At 43.3% G+C, this 20,183-nt stretch overlaps 1 protein-coding gene across 1 annotated transcript in view; it reads right to left on the bottom strand.

The window, feature by feature from the left end:
* plxnd1 (plexin D1) overlaps nucleotides 1–18,710 on the bottom strand; it is a 74,414-nt gene extending 55,704 nt beyond the window's left edge. The window contains exons 1-5 of the mRNA XM_074681698.1: nucleotides 16,945–18,710; nucleotides 15,017–15,193; nucleotides 10,201–10,332; nucleotides 7,635–7,735; nucleotides 3,172–3,301 (exon numbers count right to left, since the gene is read on the bottom strand). Coding sequence (XP_074537799.1) covers nucleotides 3,172–3,301; nucleotides 7,635–7,735; nucleotides 10,201–10,332; nucleotides 15,017–15,193; nucleotides 16,945–18,156 — 1,752 coding nt within the window. The 5' untranslated portion in view covers nucleotides 18,157–18,710. The remainder of the gene's footprint in view (nucleotides 1–3,171; nucleotides 3,302–7,634; nucleotides 7,736–10,200; nucleotides 10,333–15,016; nucleotides 15,194–16,944) is intronic.
* Nucleotides 18,711–20,183: the final 1,473 nt, after the last annotated feature.

Below are 20,183 nucleotides of genomic sequence, written 5' to 3'. Positions count from 1 at the left end.
AAATACAAGCATTAGCTTTTGCCTGATGGTAGTTAAAATTGCACTCAAACAATTCTGTGCTAACAGTCAATTTTAAGCCAACCTTGCCTATAAAATAACTTTTATAACAGCTTTCGTCTAATTATCTGTAACAGCTTTAGTTGATAAATGTAGCATCTAATCACTTCCTTGCTAGCTATGATATTAGCTTAGTAAGTGGCTGAATCCTGAAATTAGCTGAAGGTAGCTTAAATGTTTTGAAAAATACCTGTTAGCTGCTATGTGGAGTAAAGTATCCAAGCAGTTAAATAAAGATGTCCTTAATATAATAAATAAAAACAACTTCCAACCTGGAACACACACACTGCAACACTAATACAGCATCTGAACACCAGTCTTAGTATGATGTAGGAGGAAAATGGCCACTGTATAGATATGGTCATTTAGACATACATCCAAATTTAGTGTATGCACCGTTTGGTGTTGCAACAAGGTTAAATGGCACTGGCATCACTTCAAATTTATTTAAGAGGTGGAGAAAAGAGAAAATAATGTGCAATGAAGAAACAGATGGGGAAGTGCTACATTCTCATCTAATCTGGATCCGTGATGAAGTACGCCAGACATGTAATGAGAAAAATAACACCTCACTGACATGAATGAAATTCAGTTAACTGAATTCAGTGTGAGAAACGTTAAGGTGGGAGGCCTTTGACAAACACTGTTAAGCAGTGAGGAAGAGCGCGATGACATCTGCAGCGGCTCAGCAGATGCGAGCTAAAGTGGCCGGTGACATGCGCTAACATGTCTTGAAAATCCTCTCCATTGTTCGTTGGAATTGATCATTTCCTGGCCAAAGCCCTGACTTCCTGCCTGCTGCTTCCTGTTTGGGGAGACAACCTTGAGCTGAGTTTCCTGTGACTCTAAAGGAGGCCTGTGAATCTGGCAGCTGGTAGATCTATTACAGCCCAGCCAAAATGACCCACATAACAAGCAAATATCCGCGATTAATGAACCAATTAATGGCCTGTCTTCTCTGAGCCTTGTCTAATTATGGGCTGTAATTAAAGGTCAAATATATTCCAAGTGTCAAAATTCAGTGAGCTAATTATCATAGTGTTATTAGGCTTCTCTTACATAATATACTGATGGGATGTAATTATTGAAAACAACAATTTACATGTCTTACCCTGTCTATAGTGAAGTCATACTTTTGTGTCAGAATACCACATCCTGCCATCTTTCATTGAAATCAAACCGTTGCATCATGTGCAAACTCAATATCTAACTGTTTCTTTGTACTGCAAATAAAACTAACAAAAGAAATTAAAAAGTGTGTTTCAGGGATCTTGTAAACCAGCGGTGGCCAACCTGCAGCTCACGAGCCACATACAGCTCTTTGCCTTTCGGTGTGCGGCTCTTTGATCCATTCATTATTGTTATTATGAGTAGTGGTGTACCAATCAATCTAAAATATTGATTTATTGATGATGTGACCATTATTGATCAATACTTGGGTGATGAGATTGATACTTAAGTTTCAGTTTCTTTTCTCGACATCGCACATGTGCTCATAGCTATCTAGCTAGATAGATGGAAGGAAATTTGTCTTTTCTGCTGTAAAAACAGAAATTTGTCTTTGTCACAGCTCCCCGAATAGAAAAACTCTTGCAAATGCAATAAACGCAGCTTCAAAATTTGGAATTGTATTGATTTTCATCTTATGTCCTTTCATTTATGTGTGAGAGGAAGTGTGTGTGTGGTGTGGCTCTTTGTAGTACCACAGTAGTTTTTGTGGCTCTTGGTCTCTGACTGGTTGGCCACCCCTGTTGTAAACTGATGCTTAGAGCAAAGTGAGAAATTTGACATTCATCAAGAGGCATCCTCATGTTGATTAGAAAACCTTTGTGTGAAAATTTGGTCAAATATTAACTTTTTTTCTCCTAATTAGCACGTCAGAAACAGCTGTAAAGATTTGATTCAAGGGTTATTTTTCTCTGTAAAAACAAAGAGCATAATAAAAGTTATTTTGGGGGTTTATGTCAGGAGAATGAGTGGAAGACTAACATGTAGGAAAGGGGCTGCAGGTTGGTATTGTATTTCACTTGACTGTGGTCATCGATTGAATCGTATAATATTGTATCCTTTAGTATAGTATCATTGTAATATTGCATTATTAATTCTATGTGATCGTTTGTGTTGTATCCAACCCATTGCGCTGTACCATGTAGTATTAAACTGTAAATGGGGTGCATGACTTAACCACTTTCAATTTGAAAATGACATGAAAGTAACAATGAATTACAACACTTTTTAAAAACATTTTTTTTTTTTTTGAAGCTAGAGGTCTGCAAAGCCTTTGGCCCAACCCTGTTTTTTTAAATGTAGAAGTAGATTGAAAGATTGTCTTACTGTCCATTATTATCAACTCAACCTGAGAAGCAAAACCACCAGGTTTCTTTTTGAAGCCAGTGAACCAGCTGTACCTGAGTAACTGTCACTAAATAGTTAAAGCCACAGCTCTTGCATGTAAGAGAGAGACCAACAGCTATGTATGGCATGCAGTTTCATGCTGTGCCAGCGGTAAGCTGTCCTTTTCTTCACAGCTGGTTTGGTGTTTTACAACTAGCATATACACGCAAATGCAGCCAAAGCGTCTGGGTAGCAGTTTGTCTAACAATGAAAGAACATGTATGTGTGATCAGGTCAGGAAGACGATATAAAGATATTTTTAGCAAACAGCTGTTTCCTCACACAAACAGCATTACTTTTAATTCAGAGACATGTTCAATGTGTTTGGTCAATAAACCAGAAAGGGAGATGTATAAATTTGCTCTAAGTTGCTCTCAGTGTTTGTCTGCTGTTTGATGCCAAGCAGGTAGTGTACAGTTTTTGTTTCTAAAACTACACCAGTGTCACACCTGTGCTGCTAACACACACTATGAGGCTATAACAGAGAGAGTGGAGGGAGCTGCTGTGTTGGCATGACTTTATCAGTGGAGTAATAATAATAGCGAGTATAATAATAGAGAGAGGTGTCAAGTTGTGAAGGTGGTCATGAGACTTCCAGATTAAACAGCTTTAAATAAACTGCCCCCATTACAAACATATCTCCACAGTGAACAACTCGGACTGTGTGACTCTTTAATTTGGTCTGAAGGACAACAATAAAACTGAGGGAGTCAGTGGTACCTTGATGTCTGCAGAGATGCTGATCTCAGGGGGCGTCAGAGTCATGGACGGACACTGCTGAGGACCTTCTCCCATGCTGATCCAGGAGCGTGCCAACAGTCCCCGGGCACACTCCTTTTGGATGGTACATCTGGACAGAGTGAAAGAGAACTACTTAGTGGAGAGATCACATTTGTCATGACACAAAACTCTATAACGCTGGGGTGCAGGTGAAAAGTTTCAAGAACACTTTGAGTTACTATTCCAATCAGCATGTCTCATTCCAAAATCTGATCACCTCACAGATAGTTTCTGCGTGTCGACGCACCAGGCTGTAACTGAGAGCCAGTCAATCACTGGGCGGCCAGGCTAAACTTTGAGGTGAACTTCTTCTCCTTTGTGAGAACAGGACAAACTTTTGTGTTTACATTTCATTCCTGAACTTGAAGAATTCTCACCATTGGGTTTCATGGTCTGCTTCCCACTGATTTATGAGGTGCTCTTGTCTCCTAATGCCACTTTCAGACCTCGGCTGTCAGTTTGTCTGGCGCAACACAAGAGACTTCTTGACTCTAGGTCACGCACATTGCTATGGCAACCCATCCTGTAGGCACCGAGGGGGCAGTTATGGGTTGTTGAATGAAAATACGCCCAATTCTCGATCTGTGTGGACCCACAATGCATCTATGAACGTGTTTGTGTGCACACACACAGAGCGTAGAGTGTGCATGTGCCCATCTGTGAGTATAATGAATGTCTGGGACAGAGGAATTGTAAAAGGGCATTCAACAAGCAAGGTGGCCTCACACTCTGACTTCTGCTTCACTAATGAACTTCACTGACGGCTGGCACAGAGCTCAGTTCATCTGCAGTGCAGACAGAGAGGACAGAGTGACCTTAGAGTGAGGAAAAACCAAAGAGGCCACATTTAGCAATGTCCTTACACGCTACATAATGAGTTTGGCACATCCCACTTCCCTCTCACACTTCCATAGTTGTTTTAAAATAAAACATGTATCTGTGTGCCCATATGCCTCTGAGCGTTAGTGTTAGTGTCCACAGAGTGAATGTCCAGATTCTCAGTCCCTTACTGCCAGAGGGACTGAGAGGGGCCATGGGGTCTGAACTAAAAATAGAATTGAGCGTCTCTCCAAGCCCCGCAGAAATCCCCCGGATCCAAACAAGCTCATAAACACACTCTCAGTTAGCTCAGCAGCCACAGTGGATTAGTAAACTGATGTAATGTGTTAGAAATTAAAGACTCTGTTGTATAATGATTTATTTGACATCTCAAAATTACTCTGAGGCTAGCTGGTTGCTTCTTTATTTGTTGTTGTCCTTCTGTCAAGGTGACAATCAAGTGTAACTACTAGTGATGGTTTTGATAATTTACTTGGAGGAAATTTGAACTTCTTCTGGTTTAAGCTCAGAAGTCAAAGCACATGCTCCATATTCTGAGGCCAAAGTCCTTGTCAATCTGCCTGCTAGTTTGACTTCCAGCCTTGGCCCTATGCAGCTTGCTAGCCCCCTCACTGCTACCTACATGAAGGGAAAAAATGACCAAAAAGTATTAAACAATACCTCTATATCAAGACATGTTATCATCAAAAAGTATGACAGACTTACATGGTCCTAATTTGATAGCTAACATTGTAAACACGTTAGCAACATCACATTTGCACTGTCATTGTCAGAACTCTGCATGCTAGGTTAGCTGAAAGCTCTGCAGCTTTGCTGAACTGTTAGTTTAGCTGAAGAATTACGCATCGTCTTATCTTTTCTACATAATCTGTTTTAGTTTGTTAGACTAGCATACCAAATCCCTTTCATACTGCTTTTTATCATGTAGCATGAAATAAGCTGACTTACACATAGCGGAAAAACATACCTGGTCATAGACGTCTTAAACTGTCAGTGCTAACTCCCAGTGGTACAATACTGTTACTGTACAGTGACACAATGACTTAGGACGTGTGTTTGTTTAGTTTTAAAACGACCCAGAAATGGCTCAAAATGTTCCCCCCTTGTTTCCTAATCTTGAGTAACATTTCCATTAAAGAAAGTAAACTCTAGATTTTATCTTTAAGAACTAAATACCTCATAATTACCAGTGTGTACAAACCAAAGCAGGCATCCAGGAAACTTCTTCTTCTTTCAATGTTAAAGGAAAAAACATGCAGGCTCAGATAAGATCAATAAACAGCGTTTGGTTTGAAACAAACTGACTTTAAACTCACTAAAACATGTTATTTTCAATTCTTTCTTAAATTTTATTCATGGCTTTCCCGCTGATTGAAACGGCAACATTAGTCAGTGCAGCACCTGCCTCTCGACAGCACGCTGACTTTTAAATGTTTCAAACAGCTCCTTAAAATAACCAGAGTCAACATATGCAGCTAAAATATGCCCTGAGAAAACTCATCACCTCCAAAGTGAGTGAACGTCAGATAAGGTGGCAAAGCAGTGAGACTGTTAAACAGCAGGAGAACACACACAGATATGCGCACACACTCATGCAGTCCTGGTTAGACACGCACATGCAGATAAGCATGATAATTTGTGAATAGCAGCGACTGCACATGACGCATAATTTGATTCAAATAAAGATATTTAAGTGCCTTTGTGTGACATGTGGGAGATTAAACAGGCTCCAGCTTGAAAAGAGTGATCAAGGACTGAGCTTTATCTCTGGTGAGGAAACTAGCTCTCTTTATTTCAGACAACAATAAGCCAACAGACGTGTGTTAGTGCTTTCTTTACATGCAGACGTGCAGAGGGACGTCAGATCCATGCATAAAATCAAACAGACGCCCATAGAGACAGTGGTGGCCCCACAGATTGCTAGATAGTCTTCCAGTGGTCCTTTTATTTTCCTCTTCTGTAGCTGCATAAGACAGCGTGGTGATGGAGGACCATCCACCCCCACACATCAACCCCCTCTGATCCCCGGGGCTCTGAGGCCACAGCGCCTGCCCAGCGGCTGGCATGACTGGCCAAACAGTGCATCAAACACACACACACACTCATGACATCAGCTCCCTGGCCTCTGAAAGCCAGACAACGACACACACTCATGCTGACACTTACACACAGGCTTACACACTTTGACATTTCCCTGTCAAAAGAACCAGTGTGCTCTCTCCCTCCCACCACCATCATCACAATCAACGCTCCTTTGTAGAGGGAGGGAGAGGAGGACAAGGGCACTGGGGGAGGAGGAGGAGGAGAAGAAGACTTGTAGTAGACAGAGAAGGAGAGCTAAATTCTCAAAGCTACTGGAAAATAAGAGGGCAAGAAAGGAGGCGAAAAAATGAAGACAGAGCGAGAATCACGAGGGTAAAAATAATGCAGTGAAGCGAGAAAGGGACTGGGATAAAGAGACGACAGATAGATAAATAAGCAAAAGAGACAGGGAGATGACAGCGGGACAGTCTGACCATGCATACACACACACACACACACACACACACACACACACACACACACACACACACACACACACACACACACACACACACACACACACACACACACACACACACACACAAGTCTCATCAGTTCCACTCTTCCAGCTCTGAATGGCCCCTGGCAATGCCAGAGCCTCCAGAGCTGCAGCTCAACCCATCACAAAATTCAGTATCTCGTCAGATCTGTTTTAATCACCAAGCAACCGACCAATGACACGCACACACACACACAAACAAACACAACCCGACACCACACATATTCTTCCCAAAAGCTAGTGAACGCAGCCAGAGAGCCGGTCCTGACAGAGCCACATTAATCACAGTGTATTCTCGCTCTCAAGCTTGCAGTATCACTCAAGCCAATTCAGTCCTCTGCCTGGTGCTCCTGGCCTGTTATCCCCTCCTAAAACCCATCCCAGGGAGGCAGGGGACCACTGCGAACAATGATGTAGCTCCCCGATCAGAGGCCTAATGAAAAGCAAATCAACTCTCACTCCATCCAACAGCAGCCTCCAAGCCCAAAAAACTCACTCTGTTCCTGCCAAGACTCATCCAGCCGAGAGATGTTTTGAAATCGAGAAAGAGGATGATGAAAACCAGAGCATGAGTCTCGGTGGTTTTATCGATTCAAAAGCTTAAAACGACAAGCTCGAATCATTTTGTTAAGCCATCAATCTTTTCTCTCAACGCATCAAAATGAGCGTTAATTTCTATCAATCACTGAGCTAAGCAGCTCCTGCTGGATCAATGCTGAAAGACAGACGGCAGACAACTGTGCATTATGTCAACAGATCACGTCAATAAGCATGTTGCATGTGACAACAAAGCAGCTAATAGTTTGTTTAGATTGAATTATTTCTACTGGCAACAGAGGAGAGGATGAGGGGGAGGAGCAAGTCTGAGGACAATTAACTGGAAAGATGGAAAACCAATAGACAGAATACCAATTAATTAAACAGTGTGTGTGTGTGTGTGTGTGTGTGTGTGTGTGTGTGTGTGAGTGTGTGTGTTCCTCACCGATTCTCAAGGGTACACCAGCCACAGTGGGCGTCGCCTGCTCCCAAACAGTCACCACAGCTCCTCCACTGGTCACACTCTGCTACCTTCACCCTGAGAATCTGAAGGCCAAGACACAGAAAACAATCACACACACATACACACACACGCCATTTAAATCACAAAATAAGCTGAACATTCTTCAAGATCTATGACAGATTTTTAAAAAAGACTAGTGTTGGGAAAATCCGTGAATGTGCGACACAAACAACAAAAACAGTCATGATTCAGCTTTTTAAAGTGACAACAAAGTGTTTTTTTTTCTTTTTTGTGTATGAATGAAAAGTGCATGATGAGGGTTTTTGGACTGCTGGATAGACAGGACAAGATGCAAAGAAGCAAAATAAATTCAAAACTACATGAAAATTTCACAGTTTTTTTGCCATTTCATACAAAGTGTATCAAACTGTGGTATACGAACAGAAAAATCATGGCTACAAAAGCACAGTTATGTTGCTTTTGGGACAAAAGATAAAACATATGAATCCTAGTAGCACAATTGAACCATGCTCCCTTGCTTCTTATAATTTTTATATTTTAAATGACTTATTAAATGATAGTCACACCAGCATAGTGTGTGCAGATAGGAAAATAAGCTAGTCAGACCTAAACTATTTTTTTTGTACCAGGTTGTAAACATGTTTTTCCGTAAAGATTGGCTTTATGAATTAGTGTCGGTTTTTTGCATTGATGTAGGAGCCCGCCTCAGGTGGACACTTGAAGAACTGCAGTTTTTAACACGTCCACATTGGCTTCATTTCTCAAGCCTAGTGGTTATAGCTTGGGAAGAAAAACTGCCTTCCAATAAGAGCCCCAAAAATACTTTTAACAAACACAAAACATAGAGAGAGTTAACCTGAAGAGTGGGTTTATGTCTTAATTGTGGCAAGTCGATTTTTTCTGCTTTCTTCTGCTCTTTTAGTCTTTTCTGTCTGATAGTTAGGCTCCTGTGTCCACCATCGCATGGTGTCCACCTGATCGGTGAGCTAACAAGTAAAAATTTTAAGTAACCTGAAACCTGTCATATTGGTGTTGATAATCTTATTTTAAAGTGTGGATTCCAATCAGGTTTATATCTAGAAGGGGGACTTTTTTAAGATCACTTTCAAACTCCTCACAGCCCCTTTAATGTTTGAGTAGAACTTTCATAAAGTTAGCTACATTTTGCGGAGGAGTTGACCCATCCTGCAGCAGCTTTTAGCCTAGCTTCTGCTGTGGGTCTCCAGCCACTTTTTTAACCCTATAGGGCCCAGTATAGCCCCAGTTCTACAATTTATTTGATAAGTTTTGATTAGCGGTAGATTTGAATCTAGTTAAGATAGACTGATCATTCTTTTTGCATATAAAATCTGGGGAATTCATTTTTATGTTGCCATTTCAACATGTCCCAGAGCACTTTTTTTCTTCCACAAATGTGATTGCAGAAATCCAACAAAAACATCAAGATCCAGACTGGGGTTGTTCAAATTGCTTCCTACTTTGAATGCACATCATCATGTTTTTTAAACTTCCATTTTGAGGGACACAGACATGACATTTCTGTAAAAAAAGAAAAAAAGAAAAAGAACAAAAACGTACATTTTTATTTTTTTAAATGTTTTTTTGCCATTAATGTAGCTAGTCTGGACATAAATATAAACATTTTCATAAAGTTTTGGAAATAAGTGTTGCATTGATGTATCGCAAAAGTTGTATGCAAAAAAGAACACCACAGTATTTAAAAATGTTAAGATATGCTCTGGCAGACTTTGCATGCTAGGTCATTAAGGGTTAAAAAAGGGGCTGAGCTGACCAGGCTCCTCTGAGGGTGAGATACTTAAAAACTGAGGGTGGCAGTAATGTAAAATTAAGGGTGCAAGCTGGCAGGAAAACTTTAAAGAAGAAGCATCAGCAGGGTAAATCAAATGCTTATGTGTGACCAAGGGATTTCAAAGCTGCTGTTTCACTTTTAAGTCAAGTCCAGGCATGTCAGATGCAAGTGAGAAGCGGCTACGTGAGAGGGATGCCACACAACGGTCACACCAGATGCATGATGCAGGCAGAGACAGCAACAGCATCAGCTATTTCTATTTTTTCTCGCAAATCTCAGGTGTAAGAAAATTACTAGATGCTTTAAAACTTTTACCTTGAGGTATTCTTGAAAAGTTGACCTTCACCTTTGATATCTTTACTTTTATATTTTCATACTTGTACTTTATCCACCACTGCATTAAAGTGCATTACATTGTGCTGTATATCGTGCTTATAGATGTCGCATGCAATTGGAAATCACAGCAGGCAATCAGGTGCATCAATGCTGCTTGAGGCTCAACCACATCCTGTCTTATACTCGACTCAACAAAACACTTCGGCATCAAAATGCAGCACCGAAACTAATTGAAGGTCTGCACACGTGGCTGCAAATATGTGAGTTCTCAGCGAGATTCAGGCGAGGAGGGACTGAGTGGATGTGAAAGGAGGTCTGATTGATGACAAGAATAAATCAGTGACAGAGTAAACAGACTTTTCAAGGGAGAGACATTCTTACATGGTGAGAGGTCATGAGATAGAGGAAGTTTCTGTCGTTGGGGTCGAAGGTCATGATGTGGTGAACAGCCTCACTGGCTGGCAGCTTCAGAGTCCACTGATTGGCCAAGGTCATGTTCGCTAAGAAGGTCAGCTGTGAGAGACGTCAGAGAAAAAAAAAAGGATGGATCAGGTGCAGAACGAGAGGATCAATATTTTCTCAAGGTTGCTTTAACATTCTTACCCACATTCATACAAAACACCTCTTCAAATAGAAGAATTTCTTATTAAAAATAGAGTTTTCTCTGTTGATCAGGCGGCTGAGTTAAAACATATTCAGGGCCAGGCGTCTCGCTCCACAACACCTCAGAAGAAGCAGCTTTTTTATTCACTTCCTCCACCCTTATTTGGCAGCGGTTTCGCGCCAGCAATCCACATCATGATCACTGCTGGAACTTGGAGGCGACTTCAACCGAGCAGTAAGGTGTTTCAGAAAGATAAATATATTCTTAAAAATGGAAACTTTACTCCCTCTGAACCTGACTCCAGGCAGAACCAAAAACTTTCCCTTTTATTGAAATAAATGAATGTATGAGCACACGAGAAATGGCTGCCAGATTTTTATTAAATGTGTGTTTATTTCTAAATCACATATTATCTTTTCAAATAGCTCTGTGTAACCCTGAATCACATGCTCTGTTTGAAGGATGTTATTAATCTTGTTTTGTCAAGTAGTGATTAATCTATGCGCTGGCCTTCCTACATCTCAAGATAATGAATCGGGTGACACACACTCACACACATACACACATTTTGAGCTGCATGGAAAACAAGCTGTGCTGAGTGAGACTTCCTGTCACGCAGACAGTGAAAGCTCTTATTTCTCCGATTTTGCCCAGCCTCCCTTCAATGGAGACATCCTGCCATCATGAGGAACTGGCCAACTGACCGGCATCTGGTCACAAGCAACGCAGTGTCACTTCTCCATCCGCTGAACACACAAACACCCTCTTTCTGACTTACAAACACATACAAGGACACACTCTTTAACCACCACCACCCACTGAGACGGGCTGGTTAATGTAAAACCAGAGCAGGCAGAAGCTCAGTTTACCATCAGCTTAACCTGCAAATATCACCGCTGTTTTTATAACACCACCCACCCATCTACACACACTGGTTGTTATTCCATGGAGATAGTAAGCAGCTGTGCTATGTCTTCACCCCCCCAAATGAGCCAAGTGACTACAAACACACACGCAGAGTGACACACTGAGGAGCGAGTAAACAGCAGCCCACACACCTGGACAGGGGAGCAGAATAGGATAGGAGACGAGGAGAAATAAGGAGAGCTGCACCACCAGGTCACTAAACAAAACACCTGCTGTACTGGCAGGTCGCTCTGACTCCATTCTCTGTCTATCTGCCTGCAGATGAAAGGCCCTATTCAGCCACCGAGTGCTCAGCTGCTGTCCGCTCATTCTCTCTCTGTATGTCTGAGTGTGTTTGTGTGGACGTGTACCTGGCTGTAAAAAGGGGAATAAAGATAGACAGACAGAGGTGGGGCAGGAGAGGTAGAATAAAGAGAGGGAGAAAGAGATAAAGTCTGTTTGTTTGCAAAATGAATCAAAGGGGCTTTTATAGTTGAGATGCAGCGCGACAGAGAGGGGAGACAATGAAGCGATGAACTGAGAAGTGGAGGAGTGGACAGACTAAGGGAGTAAAAATTGGATGAGAGTGAGGGAGATAAAATGCGGACGCTGCGAGAGGGAGCAGAAAATGGAAGTCAGCTGTAATGGGGAGGGAGAGACTTCATTAAAAAATGCATGTAATTACAAATTACTTCACTGAGGGCTCTCTCCAAGACGGTAAAAGAGGCCTAACTTAATCTCAACCACTGTTCCCCTGTGTTTAGTTGGAGCCAAACTCACAGTCAGAATCACATTACACACACTAACAGCACCATTAACCTCTGTAACAGCTCTATCCTCAGGGCACACACACACAGACCCAAGAACACACACACACACGGACACACACAAACAATAAAAGACACAAAAAGCTAAAAAGCACAAACTAAGTTGCAAGGTCACAGAAACCCATTCGCCCTCTATAACAAGGTTGACACACAGACTGTGAGGACACACACATATAGCACATAATCACAGGGTTCATCTGGGTAAACACATGAAATCACCAAACCACTCTCACTGGGCCCACAGACAAAGTCAAACACCTAAAAACACAGAGAAACCTGCAATCACGCACAGAGACTTACACAAACACGCTCATGTACACAGCTGCTTACACCATCCAAACCAATGTTTTGCGCCTGCTATCCAAATAACTATTACTGCACGCTCAGCAGGGGCTGGAACAAGGTCTACACAAGGAGAGAGCCCAAAGGTAGCACACCTCCAGCAGGATGGGTTTAATGTGGTAAAAGGCACCAAACAAAAGCTCCCAGTCAGTTTTTGTTGTTTCTGCTTACAGCTGAGGAGCAGCTTGTGGCGCTCGCAGGCAAAGCTGCTGCTCCGTGAGCTCAGTCAGGGGTGACTGGGAATGAGGCTGAGGCAGAATTAAGGAATGCTCTTAATTGGACGGGAAAGGTTTTCACAAGCTGGACTTTCTGCAGATGTCGTAGAACAACGCACGGCAGGACTGAGTCATGTGTCGTCAACCTGTGTAGTTAAACACTTTCTGGTGATCGCTCAGGCGGTGAGCAGGTCTGAGGAACATTAGAGCATATGATTAGGACGACTTAATGGGCCGTGATGGGTCATTGATAAACCAGGAGGTTGAGGGGGTGACAATGCTGGGAACCTACCGGATGAAAGCACACATTCCTTGGTTGCTTTGTCCAGACGCTGAGTGCTTCATCACACACCTGAATGGTATTTATTAAAAGAGTCAGCAGCCACATCAGAGCAGAACTACGTAACCGTTACTGTTATGGTTTTTCCACCCCTCAGGGCTCCATCACATCAAAAAATATAAACCATTATCGTCTACACCTGTGGGTCAGGGGTGTGAACGGACTTTTATTTGGACCAGGAATGGATGGCCAAACTGGGGCACTAACTTATGCAAGGTTAGCATGAAATATGTGTGGAAACACATGTCAGGGCATTATTAATTTATCATGTCTGTCTAGACTAATGATATCGACTTTGAAAGTGGCTGTGAGGAATTTTTGCTGCTTATAAAACAGACTTATATCAATACTACCATCTCTTTATAGCCTTCAAATGAAAACAAGGCCATTTGCTAGAAGATCACTTATGTTTTGAGTAATTTTGATGCATATCATATTAGCTATCAAGTTGATTTCATGAGAAGCATTTTCTTAGAAGTTACTTTATCTACATTTTCCAAGCAAAAGATAGACCAAGAGTTGCAGAGAGGATGGTTGACGACAGCAGAGAGGTTGTTTTAGAGGATACAATTGACATAGGTGCTGGACAAAGAGATGGAGAGAACTGCTTTTTCCACAGGGGGCGCCAAAAGCAACATAGAATTTTGGACTTTAACCATTAATATTCAGATGTTACATGTCTGTTAACAGTTCTTTAAATAAGTAACAACTGAAACACCATAAAATCTATTAGGAGCGGCATAGACAAAAAAAAAAAGCTGGATTTAATCATAGACTGAGTATTACATTGACCGCCACTGTGACATCAGACATCTGCTTTGAATATAAACTTTTGAAGCCCATGGTTGACAGAAGCCATCGTTAAAAAGCTTGACTCAACCTAACTCTGTTCGAGGTATGATGAGGTTCGAGGTAAGGTAGGCCTTAAGTCCGTTTATGGTGCCCGCGTGTTAGTTAAGTTAACCATGCCCTTGAGTAGGTTAAAATCATAATTTTATTAACATTCATTCATTTTCTGAACCACTTATCCTGTTCAGGGTTGCAGGCAGCTGGAGCCTGGAGCTGTCATTGAGCAAGCTGGATTCCCACCTCACCAGTCGATCACAGGGCTGACACAGAGACAGACAACCTTTCACACACTCACCCAAGCATGCAAGGGGAGAACATGCAAACTCCACACAGAAAGGCCCACCAGCCAAGCTGGGAATCGAACCGTTGACCTTCTTGCCCAATAACATGTTACAAAAAAAAAACAAATTCACTCCTTGTGATAAAAAAATAAAAGATAAAAAAAGTTTGGCTATTTTTAATGGGTGTGTATTTTGTCGTTTCCAACAAGCAACAGGCCTCAAGTGGACACTCAGTGAACTGCAGTTTTTACACTTCTGCATAGACTTTATGCTTTAACACTGGAGGCTGCTGCTTAGTTTTAACGCATTCAGCAACCTGCTTTGTAGAGAAACATAAGGCCAGAGGTGAAGTACCTAAAATTGCAGTACCTTAAGTGTCCACTTGAAATTGGCTCAAAAAGCCAAGAAGACCCCATTAAAGCCCCTACAAAAATGCTCATTTTACAGCAGAATTTAAAAATTGAGCTCCTTAATAGCTATGGTTCAATTTTATATTATTTCTTAAATAATCAATGGCTTTTTTGTACAACTGACCAAATTTTATTATACTGAAACTGAGAGGGCTTATTCGACACACAGATAGCAATGTAGATGTTTGCCAGGAGGCTTAAGCCCAGCCTCACTTCCACTTATTTCCTGGTTTCTAGATAAGCCAGAAGTTAATTAGAGTTAGCATTTCTAACATGACAACCCTTAATGATCAAGATTTATTGGCTCCATGTTGAAATATAAGTTCCACCTCTGACAGTCAGTCTCCTTGTGGACAAACCTCTGTTGACTTTATTTGAACAGTATTAATTGTACATGTGTGTAGTTGTTCATCATTGTCTCACCTTACGGAGTCGTCCATTACTGGTTCCCAGAAAGACCACAGTGTGGTTGTGCACGTAGTCCACAGAGACTGAACTCAAACCTGGGTATTCAACAAGAGGAATGGCCCTCAGGGACCTCCGTAGAGCCAGAGGGTGCTGTAGGTGGGCCGCTCCACAGTCCAGCTGCTCAGGCAGCAGCTAAAACACAGACAGAACAAGGGGAAGATCAATGCTCATCAGGAGCCCTCATATGGAAGCAGTATGTACTGATTAGAGGACAGGGGAGAACAGAGAGCGCTGTGTGATGAAAGTGAAGTCAAAAAACAAGAGCTGATAGCAGCTATCACAACCAAACTGCTCATTCTTCCAAATCACTTTTTAGACAACTCAGAGAGCACTTGAAAAGGGCTTACAAGGGGTCTTCAACACTCATCAGGCTTCGCTTTTGTCAAAACCTCGGCGGGCAATGATAAAACACTATTGCCACACTTGGATGAGCACGAGGACCTATTGGGAATTCTCTGCATATTTTAGAGCATGCACAGGCGAACAAAAAAAGAGAAGTAGAATTAAGCACAGTGGATATTTGTAGAGTCGTTTCCCACGGGCCCTTCTGCTTGCGGCCTCATCTCTCTTATCATAAATTGTGTCTGGCTTTCCCTCAGTGCTGGCCTTCAGACTGTCGACTACAAACAAGATCACATTTCAGCAGCCATAGCAACACAAATGCAAAACTTAACAAAGACTAACTTTATTCTGAGTGGTGAGTCGATTGTGTTACGGGCAGAGGAACACTTTGAGCTGAGCGCTTGTCTGCCTCAATTGAGATAGTACTCAGAAAACTAGTCACGGGAGAAGTGGCCCCGGGGCCACAGACGACAAGGCAGTGCCAGGGAGGAGGGCAACTCTGTGACCTGACAGCAGAGCGGCCGCGGGACAGCCTCCTTTGACCCCCACCCTGTCAGTCAAAAACAACACAATGAAAAGCTGGGATTTCTCCACATTCCTGTGAAATTGTGCAAACCTTTCTGCGCCTTTATCATTACACACACTTTCACCACAGGGAGAGCAAACACGGTGTGAAATAATGAAGCTTCCTTCAGGGCAAATATTTAGTTATGGTATGAAAGGGTAGACAGCACGTTTTTGTGACAGAGACACCGTTTAGTCTCTTCTACATCACCGTAAATGTGCGGTTAGGTTACAGTTAGCTGTACACTGTCAATTACAATCGACACACTCTTAAGACAGACACAGTAAACTATTGACCCCGTCCTGACTTCATAGCTGTGGAGACAGGGTGCTGCTGCTGGATGTGAGAGGAGTCTCACCCTTCCCATAACCCCCAGCGTGGCTCTGCAGCATCTCTCCAGCTATCATGACCTCTACTCGTGACTTGGGAGAGACCCCTCCTCTCCAAGTCATGAGCCTCAGGGCAAGAGAGGATAAATGCTGCAAGCAAAAAAACATGAAAACTGCCAGTGATATACAGCAGTCATGAGGGTGTTTGTCTTATTTTGAAGGGTTAGGACAAATGAGAGCTCTCAGCTCTCATGAATCTGATTTACAGGGGTATTTCAAAGGCCCTGTGGGGAATAGATCAGTCAGATGTGCTTTTTTGGCTGTCAAGTAAAGGTTTGAGTAAAATAGTTCATGTAAAATGTGCAGAAATAAAAGCAAGACATGATTTCAAAATAAGCTAGTCCAATAAACTGGAAAGCCTTATTGAGATGTTCATTATTTTGTCTTGTTATGAATGTGGTCCGCCTTGATTCACCTCAAATATCAGGCTAACTGTAGCTTTTTATGCTAAATAAGACTTTCAGACCACGTGGCTAGCTAAAACAAGGGAAAAAATGCTCTTCAAACTGGCATAAAATTGATAAAACTTAACTGTTTTTTAGTTTAATATTAAATGTTGGTAAGAAAATGTACCCATACGGCCTTACCACAAGGTTTGCCTTCTGGATGCAGTTTGCCCCGGAGCCCTGGATGACGCTGTCCAGCACCTGCACGGCGCTGCTGGGAGAGTTGGAGCAGTTCCTCCGGCCCTGTCTGATCTCTTCCTCGATGTCTCCAAACTTGAATGCGCACAGAGCAGACTTTTTATCCGCCTTGGAAAACACACCAAACAGATACGGCTCTGGGCTCCTCCCGTCCTCTGCCTGGATCTCCACGGGGTAAACGGACAGCAGCCGGTTGTAAATGTTCCCGTTAAATCCGCACTGTAGGGGCATCTGGATGTAGGACTCGGTGAGCTTCCTGCTCTCCGGTCCTGTGGGTTTTCGGGGGTTTTCAGTATCAAGACAGATCCTGGCGAGGATGCTGTTGGGCAGGCTCTCCTTGTGGCCCATTTTGGCATCATTATTAAAGGCAATGTAGGAGTAAGTCTTCTGTATGAACGCGTGCACGAAGTTCAGCTTGTTTTTGGTTTTGTCCTCCTGTTTGATCTTGAACACGTTATCCTCCGAGGGGTTAATGTCATAGGTGAAGAGTCGAGATAAATCCTTGATGTTCAAGGAGCGTATCGCAATCTCCGGGGTGTTTTCAAAGCGCAGGTCCTCCTTGCTGTGGTTCTTGGGGAAAAACTGGGTGCCAGCCCCCGTGTAAGTGGCCCCGACCAGCAACCGGGTGTTTCCCCCGTGGCTCTTGAAGATGAGACCCACTGTGGACGCGTTTGGGTGATTAGCAGCGATGTTGAGCATGCTGGGGAAAACAGTCTTCTCGCCCTGGGGTGGGAACTCCACTGCTATCTCGGAAATATTATCCATTTTCCGGAGCTCACAGAACCCCTGATACACAGATCCACACACCACTACGACCCCCTGCTCCCGGTCCAGCTCCAGCAGCTTGTTGTGGTTATCTGTCAGGGATTTGGGATGCTCGCACGGAGCCTGGGGCAGCTGTGGCGCATGGCACAACAGGTTGTCCTCCACCGGCCCGGTCCTCTTCTCCACCTCCATGTTCAGGGTCCCGTTCAGCTGATAAACCGTGTTGACGGTGGCCAGGTAGACTTTCCTGGAAACCGGGTCCACCACGAAGTTATTGGTGTGATTTGGAGACGCGAATGCCTGTTGGATGTGCAGCGCGCTGGCACTCCGGCGCGTCTCCAAAGCCAGGACGCCGAGGAGCAGGACAGCTATCTCTATCGAAGGAGGCATTTTTCCTTCTGACCGGCTTCCGCGTGTTCTGTGCCGAGGGGTGCATTGAGCAAAGACAAAAATGTGTGTTTGTTCCTACTGCGACAATCCGAGAGGAAAGGCTGTTTCCTGCTCAACGCCTAAACCCAGAATGACGCGATAAGCGAGTCGTGCTTCCTTTTCTGGCTGCCTCCTCTGTCCCTCTCTGCCCACTGTGCTGCTCAGCAGCCTGTCTGCTGAGCCACACTGAGCCACAACACCTCTGTCAGATTTTTATGACATTTTTACAAAAGGAGATTTAAGACAAATAGTTAACATTGCTATCTTTTTCGTGCGCAATTCCCGAAAAATGTCACGTCCGTGGATGGGTGATAAAATGTACGGAGTCATTGGGTGGTCCGGCTTTCCCAAGAAGTCATTCATAAATAAAACATCAGTAAAGTACATATTAAAGGACGCTTTGCTCTGAGCTGGGAACTGGGGCGTTGACTCACTAACCCTAAAGAGAGTAACTGCCTCACATCTCCACTCTGTCTGCTGTGATTGATCCTGGATCACTTTTTTATTGAGCCATCTAACTTAATTTGTCCTTTTTTTCAACTTCAAAATTAAATTTTATTTTTCTGTTCTTTGTACAACATCACAAACTTATGATAAGTTAAGAAATAAATTATTTAGCTTGTAATGTGAGCTCACAGGATCATTAACTCTTCCTTTCAAGTACGGACCATTATGAATCTCCGTCCCTGCGTGGTTCCGCTCATCTTAGGGTTAATGACGGGTCAACGTCCCACCTCCTGTGCTCCCCAGTCCCCCGGCTCTCAGATTAGTTCTGCAGATCCGGAGGGTTCCGTTCTGGGCGCATACGGCACGGTAAGCACCGTGAAAGTGCTACCAGATGGGCACATCAGCACACCTTTCCGGGCTCTGACATTCACATCTATCCCACATAGCTTTCTTGCGCGCCTGCCTCATAAATATTCAGGCGCAACACATGCGCCCCCACTCAAAAATGCACGAATATGGTTAGCATTTTTTGTCTCTGGTTGGTGTGTGCATATGCTCACATCTCTGAATAGAAATGAATGATCTCTAGTAGTGTCAGACACTGCATAAATCAGTTTGCCGGCGCGCCCGAGAAGTGTTATCTCTGAATACATGCAATAATTAAAGTTGATGCCAAATCGTGCGGAATCGCTTCTGCCTATTTACTGTGGACTCCTCTGGGGACAGAATCACTCTATCCTCTCTCGGCTCCCTCCGTCACCACTCGCAGCTTTCAGTGGGGCAGATAAGTGCGCTCCGTGTTTACCTTGGCGCACAGCCATGCGCATCAAATCTGGCAACGTAGAAAAGGAGGAAAGTGCTCTGATAAAGTGCTATATAATGACCCCCACCGACTGCACGGCACAATGAAGGAGCCACCAACAGCCTGAGCAGGACGTGCCTGCGTGCGTGCGAGCCTCAGCAGGCAGTGACGGAGCGTACACGAGGTCCTGCAGGGATACGACTCAGTGTGGGTCAGAGCTGTCAGCATCAGATATCACCGCTGAGCTGTGACTGACTGCTGCGGTTTGGTGCACCTCAATCAAACACGTAAAACATGGAATTAAACTCTGTGTGTGTGCGTGTGTGGACGAGAGAGTTAACGCTAAAATGAAGTGGGGCAGACGTGCACTCTCCTGTGTTTATAATAAAAGATACAATCCCTTGTGGCCCACTCTTTTGGCAGCAGGGCTGCAGTTAAAGGGGCCTTCCATCCAACCTGTTTCCTTCCTGATAAGGAGTGACACCTCCTTGTGTTTAGACCCCCACCTTCCCTTCTAACAGTCCATTCACACAAACCAAACACAGCCTTTCACTGCCACAAAAACTAAAAGAACATCCCAAGGACATCAGAGGAAAAAGATCGCCATCTAGTGGTCACATAATAAACCTACAAAGTGTGACAGAAAGAAACGTGTGAATGAAGAGGAAGACAGAGAAGAAAGATTCTGGACATAAAGAAAAGTTCAGTAAAAGTGAAGGCCCATGGGTAAGTCAGGAAT

Source organism: Halichoeres trimaculatus, unplaced genomic scaffold (genome assembly GCF_033239565.1).
Source record: "Halichoeres trimaculatus isolate MK-OKI-2021-1 unplaced genomic scaffold, fHalTri1.1 fHalTri1_scaffold_11, whole genome shotgun sequence".
Classification (NCBI taxonomy): Eukaryota; Metazoa; Chordata; class Actinopteri; order Labriformes; family Labridae; genus Halichoeres; species Halichoeres trimaculatus.
The sequence above is the reverse complement of the archived record's forward strand: the minus strand, read 5'-3'. Positions and strand labels throughout refer to the sequence as shown.